Consider the following 14,619-nt stretch of genomic DNA (forward strand, 5'->3'; position numbering starts at 1 on the left):
TAAAAAGACTATATCCTACATAAAAGATATATGCAACTACAATACATATGACTGTATTTGTGTGTGTGTGTGTGTGTGTGTGTGTGTGTGTGTGTATACACAAGTTTGGTGTATAGATTGTGATATAGAGAAAAAGATCACAAAGAATACTCTCCAATCTGTTAGTGGTAGATTTTTCTTCTGAAATAGAATTATAAGAAAGTTTCACATTTTATTTTTCATATTCTCTTGTTTAGATTTTATGAATTTATATATTATTTTATTCATTTTAGAGAGGAGAAAGAGAGAGAGAGAGAGAGAGAGAGAGAGAAGGGGGGAGGAGCAAGAAGCATCAACTCCCATATGTGCCTTGACCAGGCAAGCCCAGGGTTTTGAACTGGCGACCTCAGTATTCTAGGTCAACGCTTTATCCACTGCACCACCACAACTCAGGCAATATAATTTTTATAATTAAAAATAATTTTTAAAATCATTACATAGTGCCTGACCAGGTGGTGGCGCAGTGGATAGAGCGTTGGACTAGGACGCGGAGGACCTAGGTTCAAAACCCAAGGTCACCGGCTTAAGCACGGGCTCACCAGCTTGAGTGCAGGGTCTTGGTTTAAAGCCCAAGGTCGCTGGTTTGAGCCCAAGGTAACTGGCTTGAGCAAGGGGTCACTCAGTCTGCTGCAGTCCCCTGACCTCCCATCAATGCACATATGAGAAAGCAATCAATGAACAACTAAGGAGCCGCAACGAAGAATTGATGCTTCTCATCTCTCTCCCTTCCTGTCTGTCCCTCTCTGTCCCTCTCTCTGTCTGTCAAAAAAAAAAAATCATCACATTGTAAGTACAATGCTGTTTCTAGAACCAAAAATTATTTCAGAACTATTTACATATATTTTGTTTAAACATTTCAACTGTTTGTACAATATAAAATAAGGATGTCTTCAAACACATTTAATACTCTTCTCAAAAAGAAAAGACATCTACCACCATAAACATTCCAATATAGACTGTAAAAAAATAAAAAGCTCGTAACAGGTCATAATTTACATATACTATATTTTACATACTATCAATAAAATACTTCCATACCTCTTTAACTTGCCGAAGCAATGCACTTTTGCTAGCAATTTCTTCTTTCTCTTGGTCTCGTGATAACCGTAAATATTCTCTGGATCTATGTGGTTTAATGTTCATTTTTGTATACAGTCTTTCCTGAAGACTATCAAATAATACATTCAAAGTTCGAGGCAGGATGCCACTATTTTCTTCTGTGCCTGTAAGAAGATTTTTTGTTTTACCCTCCCTCAGAATTAGAAAGCAGAGACCACTCTGGACTACCAAGGCTCCTTTTATACCACCATATGCAAGGAAACAGCTAAGACAAAAGTGAGAAAAACTGAAAAATTACTCAAGTTTGTCACTTTGGTCTTCACTGTATGATAGATATTTTAGCAACTATTATTCTGATGCAAAGCCTGAAATTTTTACATTCAGATCAGGCCACAGATTTGCAATCACCCATAATCACAAAATATAAAAGTAAAATGAAATATAAAGTGTTTCCCTGGTTATCCTAGCTTAATACACTATGTTAACATCAATCATTTTTCTGAGTTTTTATCATCTAATTCTCTTACATAGGTAAAGTAGTTTAAATCAATCTGAACTAAAAGCCATCAAGAGTACACATTCATTATGCTTTTACTATTAAAAATGGAGCAAATGCACTAAGTAATAGAAACATAATTACATGTAAGAAACATAATTACATGAGTGAATATTAGTGCTTCACTTTTCCTTTCCAGCCAAAATAAAACAATTTACCTTGAAATGTGTATGTTTTTCCTGAATTGGTTAGCCCATAAGTAAAAATCAGTCGACTCTGTCCTTTCAAAAAGTCTTTTACTGGCTGCATAATGCAACCTTGGAAGAATTCCTTCTGTGTAGTTTCTGGACCAAAAACCTAAATAAGCATTTTTTGAAAGTAAATCAACTTAATATTCACAATGAGTTCTAACTTATCTCTCATGTTTAAAAGTTTTAACCACTTTATAAGATTCATTCTTAAAATAGGTGACATATCCCCAAATCCAAAAAATATATTTGATAGTTTACCTACTACTCTCATAAAGTTTTCAAGATAGAAATCGGACCCAGCCAAACGTTTCATCTGAATTCTGGAAAAAGCATTTCTTAAAGGAAATTTAACAAGTCAACTGTGATTTATTCACTTCTAGTATATATTCACAGACCTAAAATGAGTCCTATCTTTGAGAAAAAAATACTAGTGCCTAAGATTTAAGTTCCATAAGCACAAAATGTGTATAATTATATATTTATAGTTATGTAAAACTTAGCCTAAGACAAGTCTCTTTTCCTTAAAAGAAAAATCTTCACTTTCACATGAGTATTTATTTACCTTAGAGAAACTAAATTTCTGTGTCATCTGCCCAGAGTTTTTCTCACTTAACCGAGCAAAGACACTCTGAGGATCTTTCAGCAGAACAGACTGCGAATCCAGCACAGAAACACAGCCCTGGAACAAACAAATATATAAAATAATCCCACAATAAATAAAAACAATTCTATTTTACCCATTTAATGAGGTATAATGTTAAAACCCAATTAATTTTAACACAAACCTCAGATTCATGTTCTTTTTCTGACTGGCTAAATGGTCTTATTCGAAGACAAACCTGGAGATAATCTTTAGATTCCAAACCGTTTGCCTAAAATGAAGAACAAAACAATTTTATTTAAAAAATATGAAATGTGGCTTGTCAGAGATCATCCTTCTTTAAAGTCATTAATTGTTACATAACAATCTGAGATTATACAGAATCTTTATGCAGTAATTCTTTTGTTTTTAACCATTTTCTATATACAAAGAAAAACAAATGTTTTATTTCAAAAAATACCACAAAATTTCCCCTACCTTCTATATTTATACTTGACGTTTACAATAAGCCTTTGTCCATAAAATTCTAATTTTTCTAACTAAATACTAATAACATGGCTCTAAGACACTAAAACATAGAATTCTAGAATAAATCACAAATAACTAGAATAGTCTATTAACCCAAATGGTAAATTCCATCATGCATTTAGAATATTTTTGCTACCCAGAATTCTTTTTACTGCTTTCTTAGTTCATTTTTCAGAATAATTTTAAAGAAATGTTTTAAATTACTTTAAAAAGTAAAAAGGGCCTGACCAGGCAGTGGCGAAGTGGAGAGAGCGTCAGACTGGGATGCAGAGGGCCCAGGTTCGAGACCCCGAGGTCGCCAGCTTGAGCGTGGGCTCATTGGTTTGAGCAAAAGCCCGCCAGCTTGAACTCAAGGTCGCTGGCTCAAGCAAGGGGTTACTCGGTCTGCTGAAGGCTCACAGTCAAGGCACATATGAGAAAGCAATCAATGAACAACTAAGGTGTTGCAATGCGCAATGAAAAACTAATGATTGATGCTTCTCATCTCTCTCCGTTCCTGGCTGTCCCTGTCTATCCCTCTCTCTGACTCTCTCTCTGTCTCTGTAAAAAATAAATAAATTTAAAAAAAATAAAAAAATTAAAAGTAAAAAGGGCCCTGGCCAAGTTGATCAGTAGATAGAGAGTATCATCCTGGCAAGCCAAGGTTACGGGTTCAATCCCAGTCAAGGCATATATGAAAAACAACCAATGAGTGCACAACTAAATGGAATAACAAATGGAACTAATTGTAATGAGCTGATGCTTCTCTCTCTCTTTCCTTTTCCCTTACCCTCTCTCTCCTGTCTCTCTCCTATGTTCTCTCTCAAATTCTCAAATGGAAAAATTCAAAAAAAAAAAAAAGCATAAAGGAAACAATCACTTAAAAAACACAACTCAGGGCCCTGGCCATTTGGCTCAGTGGTAGAGCATCGGCCTGGTGTGCATAAGTCCCGGGTTCGATTCCCAGCCAGGGCACACAGGAGAAGCGCCCATCTGCTTCTCCACCCCTCCTCCTCTCCTTCCTCTCTGCCTCTCTCTTCCCCACCTGAAGCCAAGGCTCCATTGGACCAAGGTTGGCACGGTGCTGAAGATAGCTCCTTGGCCTCTGCCTCAGGCACTAGAATGGCTCTGGTTGCAACAGAGCAACTCCCCGTATGAGCAGAGCATCGCCCCCTGGTGGGCATGCCGGGTGGATCCTGGTCGGGCGCATGCGGGAGTCTGTCTGACTGCCTCCCCATTTCCAATGTCAGAAAAATACTAAATAAATAAATAAACTGTAAAACTTGTAAGAATCTTTGTAGTCTTGAATTAGGCAAAGATTTCTTAGATATGCCTCTAAAGCACAATCCCTAATAGAACAATCTGACAAAATGGACTTCATCAAAATTAGAAACTTCTGCTCTTCAATAAACTCAAAGGGATGGAGACAAACCACAGACTGAGAGAAAATATTTACAAACGATATATCTGATAAACAGCTTTATCTGGAAAATGTACTGCTCACAAACATTAGCAGGCGTCCCCAAACTACGGCCTGCGGACCGCAATTTAGCCCCCTAAGGCCATTTATCCAGCTCCCGCCGCACTTCCAGAAGGGGCAACTCTCTCATTGGTGGTCAGTGAGAGGAGCACTGTATGTGGGAGCCCTCCAATGGTCTGAGGGACAGTGAACTGGCCCCCTGTGTAAAAAGTTTAGGGGATATTTCAAAATGAATATATAAAGCGCTTTTTAAAAAAGCATTTGGGTTTTGTTTATTTGGGTTTTTTTGTATTTTTCTTAAGTTGGAAACGGGGAGGCAGTCAGACAGACTCCCGCATGCGCCCGACCGGGATCCACCCAGCATGCCCACCAGGGGGCGATGCTCTGCCCATCTGGGGCGCTGCTGTGTTGCAACCAGAGCCATTCTAGCGCCTGAGGCAGAGGCCATAGAGCCATCCTCAGCGCCTGGGCCAACTTTGCTCCAATGGAGCCGTGGCTGTGGGAGGGGAAGAGAGAGACAGAGAGGAAGGAGAGGGGAGGGGTGGAGAAGCAGATGGGTGCTTCTCCTGTGTGCCCTGGCCGGGAATCGAACCCGGGACTCCTGCACACCAGGCCGACGCTCTACCACTGAGCCAACCGGCCAGGGCCAGGTTTTTTTTTTATTAACAAGAACATCAGAAAAGCAAACAAGTCAAAGAAAGTTGCTAGATTATGCAAATGAGATGCAAAAACCAACTTTTATTTCATTGGTGAAAAGGCACTATACAAAAGGCTGAAAGTACTGAAGTATCTGCAAGTTCCCTGATCCCCTGATTTTGAGAGCAGTATACAAAGAACGCTTAAATTCAATAATAAGAAAACAACCCAATATTCTTAAATGGGCAAAAGATTCAAATATCACCAAAGGTCATATACAAATGGGTGATATCACATGAAAACATATTCAGTATCATCAGTTATTAGGTAAATGGAAATACCAATTTGATACCAAAACATACCTATCTAAATGGCTAAAAATAAAAGACTACCCAGAATAGCCTGCATAAAATTGAAAAGGAAAAATATAGAAGCAAAATTATAAAGACAGTTAAAAGATCAGTGATTGGTGGGGGTGGGAGAAATGAAAAGGCAAAGCAAAGAATTTTTAGGGCAGTAAAAATCCTCTATAGCCTGACCAGGTGGTGGCACAGTGGACAGAGTGTCGGACTGGGATGCCGAGGACCCAGGTTCGAGACCCCAAGGTCTCCAGCTTGAGTACTGGCTCATCTGGTTTGAGCAAAAGCTTACCAGCTTGGACCCAAGGTCACTGGCTTGAGCCAGTTACTCGGGATTACTTGGTCTGCTGAAGGCCCGCGGTCAAGGCACATATGAGAAAGCAATTAATGAACAACTAAGGTGTCGCAACGCGCAACAAAAAACTAATAATTGATGCTTCTCATCTCTCCGTTCCTGTCTGTCTGTCCCTGTCTATCCCTCTCTCTGATTCTGTCTCTGTAAAAAAAAAAAAAAAAAATCCTCTATATACCATAATAGTTTATACATGTCATTATACATTTGTCAAAATCTATAGAACGTACATCAATAGTGAACAGTAATGTAAACTAGGTCTTGGGGTGATAATGATGTGTCAAAATAGGTAACAAATGTGCCACTCTGGTGGGGGATGTTACTAAGAGGGAGGTTATGCATGTATGAGGCAGAAAGTAGATGAGAAATCTCTACCTTCTATTCAATTTGGCTGTGAATATAAAACCACTCTAAAAAAGGTAAATAAAATGTTATTTATTTAATAATTTATTTAATAAGTAAATAGACTGACTATGTCAAGTGTTGGTGAGGATATGGAGAACTAGAACTCTCACACACTCAGCATAATTATTTTGAGTCTTATGCACGCTGTGTGTAAAGGAAGGTCATTTCTTTTCATTGTCCATGGTATAGATATTCCACAATTTGTTTATCCATTCACTTGCTGACGGACATTTGTGTTTATAGTGTATGGCCATTACAAACAAAGCTCCTATGAATTTCTGTGTACAAAGCTTTGTATACACATGTATTTCTCCTCCCCCTCCTTGGTAAATACCTAGGAGTGAAATATCTGGATCATTTTCAAGAAATTACCAAACTTCTCCAAGGCGGTAATAATTTTTTATATTCCCAACAGCAGGCAGCAAATTTTTTCTGTTAAGAACCTGCCAGTTACTATCTTAGGCTCTACAAACCCTACAATCACTGCTACAACTATTATAATGCAAAAGCAGACCTAGAAAATAAATAAACCAATGAATATGGCTATTTATGGATAATGAGTTTGATTTCACATAATTTTCACATGTCATAAAACATTATTCTTCTTTTGATTTTTCTTCAACCATTTAAAATGTAAAACCACCTGACCTGTGGTGGCACAGTGGATAAAGTGTCCACCTGGAATGTTGAGGTCACTGGTTAGAATCCCTGGGCTTGCCCGGTCAAGGCATAAGCAATAAGCAACCACTGTACAGCTACAGTGAAGCACCAACTAGGAGTTGATGAATTCTCGCTCCCAACCTCCCCTTTCTGTAAAATCAATAAATGAAATCTTTTAAAAAATAAGAATTTAAAAAAACAAAAATGTAAAAACCATTCTTAGCTTGTAAGCACTACAAAAATAGGCAATACAGAAAAAGACCATTATTTATCAACCCATGAGTTAAGGAAAAGAAATCCACACAAAAGCCTACATAAATATGATTCCATTATAGACCAAGAAACACTTAACCAACCCTTGCTATTTTTTTTCTTTCCTTTATGATTAAATGAGCCAAAGTGAAAGCCTGACACATGTTGGTATTAAATAAAAACTATTCTTTTATCTATGTTCCCTATACTCCCCTTTCCTCTTTCACTGTTCTTTATAAACTGGGATAGTCCATCTCTCAAACCATCAAAATTAACAACCTAAAAGGTAACGAACAGAATATAAATGGATTGAATCAGAAAAGTCTACAAAGACACAAAGCAAACATTATACTGATAGTGGGCAGGGTGGTGGAAGAACTTTTACTTCTTTTGTGTGTGTGTGTGTGTGGCAGAGACAGAGAGAGTCAGAGAGAGGGACAGATAGGAACAGACAGGAAGGGAGAGAGATGAGAAACATCAATTCATTCGTTGCAGTTCCTTAGCTGTTCATTGACTGATTTCTCATATGTGCCTTGACCAGAGGGCTACAGCAGAGCAAGTGACCCTTTGCTCAAGCCAGTGACATTGGGCTCAAGCTGGTGAGCCTTGGTCAAACCAGATGAGCCTGCGCTCAAGCTGGCAACCTCGGGTTTCGAACCTGGATCCTCTGTGTCCCAGTCCGACGCTCTATCCACTGCGCCACCGCCTGGTCAGGCAAACTTTTACTTCTTAAATACTACTGAATTTTATTTTAACTTTTAAAAATCTGTATTTAAAAAAAAAAAAAAAAAACTAGAACCTGCAATTCCTAGGCTCATAGTGGAGTATTTTACATTTTTGAGACAATAACAATAATACCTGACATATCTTGAATACCATGAACTATTATTAGCTCATACTTCAGTCTCAATATTAGATCACACTATTTATTTTGATGTCTTAACTTTGTGAAACTGGACTTTTCATTGATTGCTGTGATAAAAAGCATGTACAACCCCAAAACAATGAGACACAGGATATGAAGGTAGCAATGTCTACTCTGATTCCAAAGCTTGAGAAAACTACACAGTGCCTAATAGGCATACATATCCCATTAATAAGTAATGTTGTAACTGAAGAATAATGTTAAATTGTTTTCTTTTTACTTGTTAATTTTTTTTAATGGTCACTAAACTGGGTCATAAGTAGTTATTAAGTTGTTTGGACCTATCAGCTGAAAAGGCACCATGATAAGAAGCGTGAGGCCTGACCTGTGGTGGCGCAGTGGATAAAGCATCGACCTGGAAATGCTGAGGTTGCTGGTTTGAAACCCTGGGCTTGCCTGGTCAAGGCACATACGGGAGTTGATGCTTCCAGCTCCTCCCCCAGCTCTCTCTCTGCCTCTCCTCTCTCTCTCTCTCTTTCTCTGTCTCTCCCTCTCCTCTCTAAAATGAATAAATAAAAAATTTAAAAAAAGAAGCGTGAGGCTAAAAACAAAAATAATTTTCTTCCCACCTTCTAAGTTCTTCTAACTGGGCTAAAAGTCAAATTAACAGAGAAACTGACAGGAGAAAAATCTCTAAAGTTTGTAATATGAATGTACACCTGAAAGTCCATAGAATATGAAAACCTCAGGGGCACTGGGCAGTGCAGGGAGGGTAGGGATTTCAAAGAGGAAACAGGCAAAAGAGCATAACACACACAAATTCCTGCCAGGTAACCCTGAAACAACTGGGGTGGGGTACTAACAGGCCCCTGCTTGAGTCCTTCCTATCTAGCACACTTAAATTACATAGGCTGAGGTGAAAATCCTTAAGGTGGACATGCTAAGATTCCCTTCATAAAACAAGTCTTTCCAGCCACATTAGGCAGAAAAGGGGGAGGGTCAAAGGTTCTTTTTGAATAATTTGTTTCGTTTTTTCTTTCTTTTTTTTTTTTTTTTTTTTTGAGAGAGAGAAAGAGAAAAAGAAAGAGAGAGAAGGGCATCAACTCACTGTTCCACTTAACTGTGCCACTAATTGCTTCTCATATGTGCCCTGAGTGAGGCTCAACTGGCAATCTCCAGGATTAAGCCAGTGACCCAGGGTCAAACCAGTGAGCTCGGCACTTCCTGAGGACATTCTATCCCTGCACAACAAGCCGGGGCCCATCTGTTTCTTTTTTCTTTTCTTTTTTTTTTTTTTTAAGCAAGAGACAAAGAGAAGGAGAGAGAGAAAGACGGACAGGAAGGGAGAAAGATGAGAAGTATCACCTTAGTTGTTCATTGACTGCTTTCTCATATATGCCTGGGGCAAGTGACCTTGTGCTCAAGCCAACAACCTTGGGCTTCAAATTAGTGACCTTTGGGCTCAATCTAGCGACCATGAGGTCATGTCTGTGATCTCACACTCAAGCCAGTGAGCCCGCACTCAACAAGCGACCCCAGGGTTTTGAACCTGGGTCCTCAGCGTCCCTGGTAAATGCTCCATCCACTGTGTCACCTTCTAGTCAGGCCTATCTGTTTCTCAATAACTAATTTAAAATCAATATCCTAAAAGGCTCATCTTGAGATGGCAAAACTTTGATCCCCTTTAGGCTACCTTACAGCCAAAACTTTGCAAAGTTCTGCTCTAGTCATACCTGTCTGCAAGTAGTATATGTGCACCACACACATTTCAACTCACTCATAATCAACATATTTTTCTTGTACTTACCTCAGTGCTTGAAGCAACTAAGGAAAATTCACGAGAGAGATCGAGCTTGACACTGTCAAAATTTACTTCTGACAGCCTTGCAACTGGGTCAGCACTAAAAACATATGATGGTCTAGGCACACCATCTGGATTTAAATTAGATTCCATTCTGCAAGAAAAACAGTCACTTCTTTAGACATTCTTAATAAATCAGCATTTAAAACTATGGAGTTTAAAAAGTCTGAGTCCAACCCAATAATTCCCCTCATACAACTAAATTTCCAGAGAAGGAAAACATTAGACTGCTTCAAACATGATGACCCATGGAAAAGACAAGGGATCAAATTATTTACGGATTCTGAATCAGAAACAACTGGACAGAGTCTACCACTACTGTTCATATGATCCAACCTATAAATACCGTAATTCATCAAGAGATTTCATAAGTAAAGGCAATCCATAAAGTAAGACAACAGAAAACACTTATATTTCTGCCTGAAATCCTCTCAGAAATCAAAAAGTAAAGGTGAAGCACATTATAACTTGGTGTATTTGTTATGTATTTAGTATCCTCTGAAGAATGTTACTTACAAACTTTGCAGTGTTTTAACATTTAGGAGTTGGTTACCTGAACAATTATATCCAATTGAATTCTTCAATTGCAAATAATGCAAGTGAAAAAAAAAATAAAAGTATGTGAATATATTCAAAACAGTACCTGACATATCATAGGTCTTATCAACTAAAGATCAATATGGAATAATGCATTAGTAAACTATTACAACTAAATGAAACATCAAGTCACTAAACTTAAATTCAGAGGTAAACTAAAAAAAAAATTAACACTCAAACATTTACTTAAGAATCTACTAGGTACATAATACCAGGGAACAAAAAAGAGAGCTCCCTGCTCTTCTTTGACAATATTATGAAATATCCAGAACACTGACCCCCAAACCTCAGTCCTGGCTCAGGATAGTAATGGGCATCCAGAGTGTTATATAAAGGAGTCAAACATGGCCGCTGTATACAACCCTATGTTGTTTTTTTCTCCACAGCAGGTCGTGAAAGTTAGGTAAAAAACCCACTGAGGTGCCAAACTCAAATTTTTGCACATCCATTTGCTTTTAATATAGTTCAGAAAGATTATTTTTAACCACTTTGCACATCCCACAATACTGCATCCAACATCTGCTAGCCACAGAACTATAAAGACCCCAAGTCACTGCCGCCCTTTCAAGTTCTGGCCCAGGAACTCCATGCTGTGCTACTGAGCATCACTTAGACACCAGAGCCTCCTCTGTGATTCCCCTCCCCCCACCTCTCAAACCCCTCAGTTCCCTATCTTCTTTCCCTTCTACGTGGTGGCCCTTCACTCTCTTCTCTGGAAGGTTTCATGCTGTGGATACTTCTCTTGCATGCAATCCTGTGAAAGTGCTACCCCAATAAAGCTTTTTGGTCTTCCTGCCACTTTGTGGTCCTATCTTTTTGCGTGCTATGCCCTGAAACCCCACAAGTTAATACAAGGTTGTTATTTTTTTATTTTTTTCTAAACTGCAAAGACTAAGGAAATTATACATTTACCTTCGAAAAGGACCTGTAAACTAGAAGATCAAGCAACCATAAAATTAAAAAAATTTAATATTTATTTTTTGTTTTTATTGTATAATCAATGATGTAATGAAAATAGGGAAACCACTTAAGTATAGTTTGATAGAATATTTCAAACATGCAATTTATGTGTGAGAATTAAGAAAAGAATATCTAATAGAGTAATATATAACCACTGATTTAGAACATAGGGGAACCACTTGCAAAAACATTACTCACTTGACATTTCATAACTCAGATTATACGGAAATGCTCAGGAAACTGGAAGGTAAGCTTCATTCTTTGCCTTCAATCAACTTTTTTTGCCCAAAAAATGTATTGCTAAATCTTTTATGAAACTCTTGAATTAAAAAATTACTTATACCGGCCCTGGCCGGTTGGCTCAGCGGTAGAGCGTCGGCCTGGCGTGCGGGGGACCCGGGTTCGATTCCCGGCCACGGCGCACAGGAGAAGCGCCCATTTGCTTTCCACCCCCCATCCCCTCCTTCCTCTCTGTCTCTCTCTTCCCCTCCCGCAGCCAAGGCTCCATTGGAGCAAAGATGGCCCGGGCGCTGGGGATGGCTCCTTGGCCTCTGCCCCAGGTGCTAGAGTGGCTCTGGTCCCCGCAGAGTGACGCCCCGCCCCGGGAAAGGCAGAGCATCGCCCCCTGGTGGGCAGAGCATCGCCCCTGGTGGGCGTGCTGGGTGGATCTCGGTCGGGCGCATGCGGGAGTCTGTCTGACTGTCTCTCCCCGTTTCCAGCTTCAGAAAAATACAAAAAAAAAAAAAAAATTTTACTTATACCACCTTTAAAAACTAAGGCTATAGTAGATTGTACTTGTACATATCCTACGTTTTCAATGAATAAACTGTCTCTTAACAATTATAAAACTGTTGAGATGTATTATCACTTCCTGTATTTTTGGTTAACTTATACTCAGGTGGCTTGACTAGAAATTTCTTGAGGGCAAGGACCTTGTTTAATACTTGTGTATCCCCTATAAAACAAATTCAGAGATGTAGTTATAATAAAAACTCCCTATATAGTGACTTAAATAATGATAATAAAATCCTAATAAATTGGTTCTACTGTTGTCCTGATATCTGTAGCAACAGCCGAGTTCAAGACCTCATTTCTCATTTCAGAAGGCTGTTGCCATGACTAAGAAACTGAGTATCTTTGCTCCAGGAAATTCCATGGTTGAAGATTAGTGAAAACAAAAAACAAAAGGTCTGCTACTGAATGAGGTTTCTGAATGTTATCAACAAAATATAGCCTCAAAAAAAAGTCTCATGGCCCTGGCCCGTTGGCTCAGTGGTGGAGCGTCGGCCTGGAGTGCGGGGGTCCCGGGTTCGATTCCGGCCAGGGCACACAGAAGAAGGGCCAGGGCACACAGGAGAAGCAACCATCTGCTTCTCCACCCCTCCCCCTCTCCTTCCTCTCTGTCTCTCTCTTCCCCTCCCGCAGCCGAGGCTCCACTGGAGCAAAGATGGCCCGGGCGCTGAGGATGGCTCTGTGGCCTCTGCCTCAGGCGCTGGAACGGCTCTGATTGCGGCAGAGCGACGCCCCAAATGGGCAGAGCACCGCCCCCTGGTGGGCATGCCAGGTGGATCTCAGTGGGGCGCATGCAGGAGTCTGTCAGACTGCCTCCCCGTTTCTGGCTTCGGAAAAATCCAAAAAAAAAAAAAAAAAGTCTCATAATTAAATGATGAGACCTTTATATTATTTCCCAACTTCAAGTTTTGGGTCTTAGACATCCAATAAAATTATACACTGCTGTGCCGCTTCTAGGTAAAATGCTACCTTATTTTAAAACTAAAAACATAAATTTGATCACCTTAAGCAAGGATTACTTAAGGCCATGAACTGTGTCAATTAGTCCTTCAGCAAAGAATATTAGAGGGTTGTGCCAGGCAAGAATCACTGAATAAGAAAGGGGAAACCTAACCTGCCGAATGACAGAAAACAGTAATTGCACTCACCATACACAGACCCTTCCGTTTGGCATTGCAAAGCCTAAAAAAGCACATGCCCAGGCACGGGCAGCAGCCTGAATATAAATGCACAGAGAACCACAAGAGTGTTCCCCAGCAAAGGAGGCGATGTCACCTGCCAAGCAAAGTGCTCACCTCGGGGACTCGGGAAAATAGGGTAAGCAATAGAGGCCTATGCCTCAAAAACAATAACAGAAGCAGCCTGACCTGTGGTGGCGCAGTGGATAAAGCGTCGACCTGGAAATGCTGAGGTCGCGGGTTCAAAATCCTGGGCTTGCCTGGTCAAGGCACATATGGGAGTTGATGCTTCTAGCTCCTCCCTCCTGTCTCTCTCTCCTCTCCCTCTCCCTCTCTCTCTCTCTCTCTCTCTCCTCTCTAAAATGAATTAGTAAAATAAAAAAAAATAAAAAAAACAATAACAGCAGCAACAATGACAATATTAATGACTGCAAACACTTACTGCCTACCATTTACCCGCACTTTTTCTAACAATGTTACATGGTGTCATTTTACGTTTACAAGAATCAGAAGAGTAGGTGTTATTATTATGGTCCCCCACACACACTTAACAACTAAGTAAACTGAGAGAAAAATTAAACACGTTACCTTGTGTCACTCAGCTAACAAGTGATGGAGACGAAATTCACACCTAGCCCAAATAGTATGGCTCAACCTTTCATCGCGCACCAGGTGCCCTAGCAGTCTCCATCACTCCGCAACGCAGTTCCTAAGAGTAACCTCGTGGGCGATACGAGCCCCTTAAGAAGGTTGCTTACACAGCCAAAGCCGTTTCCCCGCCTCAGGCCTGCTATGTGCACAGTCACCCGCCTCGTTCCTCCCACACTCACCTCCGTAATTCCTCATCTGCTATTACAGAATATTCTGCTTGACAAGCGAGCACCTCCGCGAAGCGTTTGTTTTCAAATTCAAACAATGGCGGCCAGGACAGCGCACTGAACGCTGGGAGTGGGCGGGGCTTCCGGGATGACATCCAGAAGTGCCGCAGGCTCCCCACCCGCTCCCGGAAAACGTTTTCAAATATGGGGGCGGGCCTCGGAACGCCGGGCGACCAATGGAAGAAGGGGCTGATGGGGGACGAGAGCGGTGTGCAGAGGGGTGGAGCTTCCCGCCGTACTGGACGCCCCACGCGGGTTACGGCGCTTCCTGCTGGCTGCGGCATGTGCCACTCTCTGTTCGTAGGGACGCAGATCTCAGATACGACTCTGGAGACCTTAAAGATGTGGCGAAGGCCCTGAGGTGAGGCGGCTGCCACCACACTTAGCCACG

General features: G+C 40.5%; 1 protein-coding gene across 4 annotated transcripts in view; it reads right to left on the reverse strand.

Moving 5' to 3' along the window:
• The window catches only part of KIF20B (kinesin family member 20B), a 76,790-nt gene extending 62,516 nt beyond the window's left edge, over positions 1 to 14,274 (reverse strand). For all 4 annotated transcript variants that reach the window (XM_066355121.1, XM_066355118.1, XM_066355119.1 and 1 more), the window contains exons 1-6: positions 14,181 to 14,274; positions 9,770 to 9,917; positions 2,631 to 2,717; positions 2,408 to 2,524; positions 1,813 to 1,951; positions 1,078 to 1,262 (exon numbers count right to left, since the gene is read on the reverse strand). In XM_066355121.1, coding sequence (XP_066211218.1) covers positions 1,078 to 1,262; positions 1,813 to 1,951; positions 2,408 to 2,524; positions 2,631 to 2,717; positions 9,770 to 9,916 — 675 coding nt within the window. In that variant the 5' untranslated portion in view covers position 9,917; positions 14,181 to 14,274. The remainder of the gene's footprint in view (positions 1 to 1,077; positions 1,263 to 1,812; positions 1,952 to 2,407; positions 2,525 to 2,630; positions 2,718 to 9,769; positions 9,918 to 14,180) is intronic.
• Positions 14,275 to 14,619: the final 345 nt, after the last annotated feature.

This window comes from Saccopteryx leptura, chromosome 13 (genome assembly GCF_036850995.1).
Source record: "Saccopteryx leptura isolate mSacLep1 chromosome 13, mSacLep1_pri_phased_curated, whole genome shotgun sequence".
Classification (NCBI taxonomy): Eukaryota; Metazoa; Chordata; class Mammalia; order Chiroptera; family Emballonuridae; genus Saccopteryx; species Saccopteryx leptura.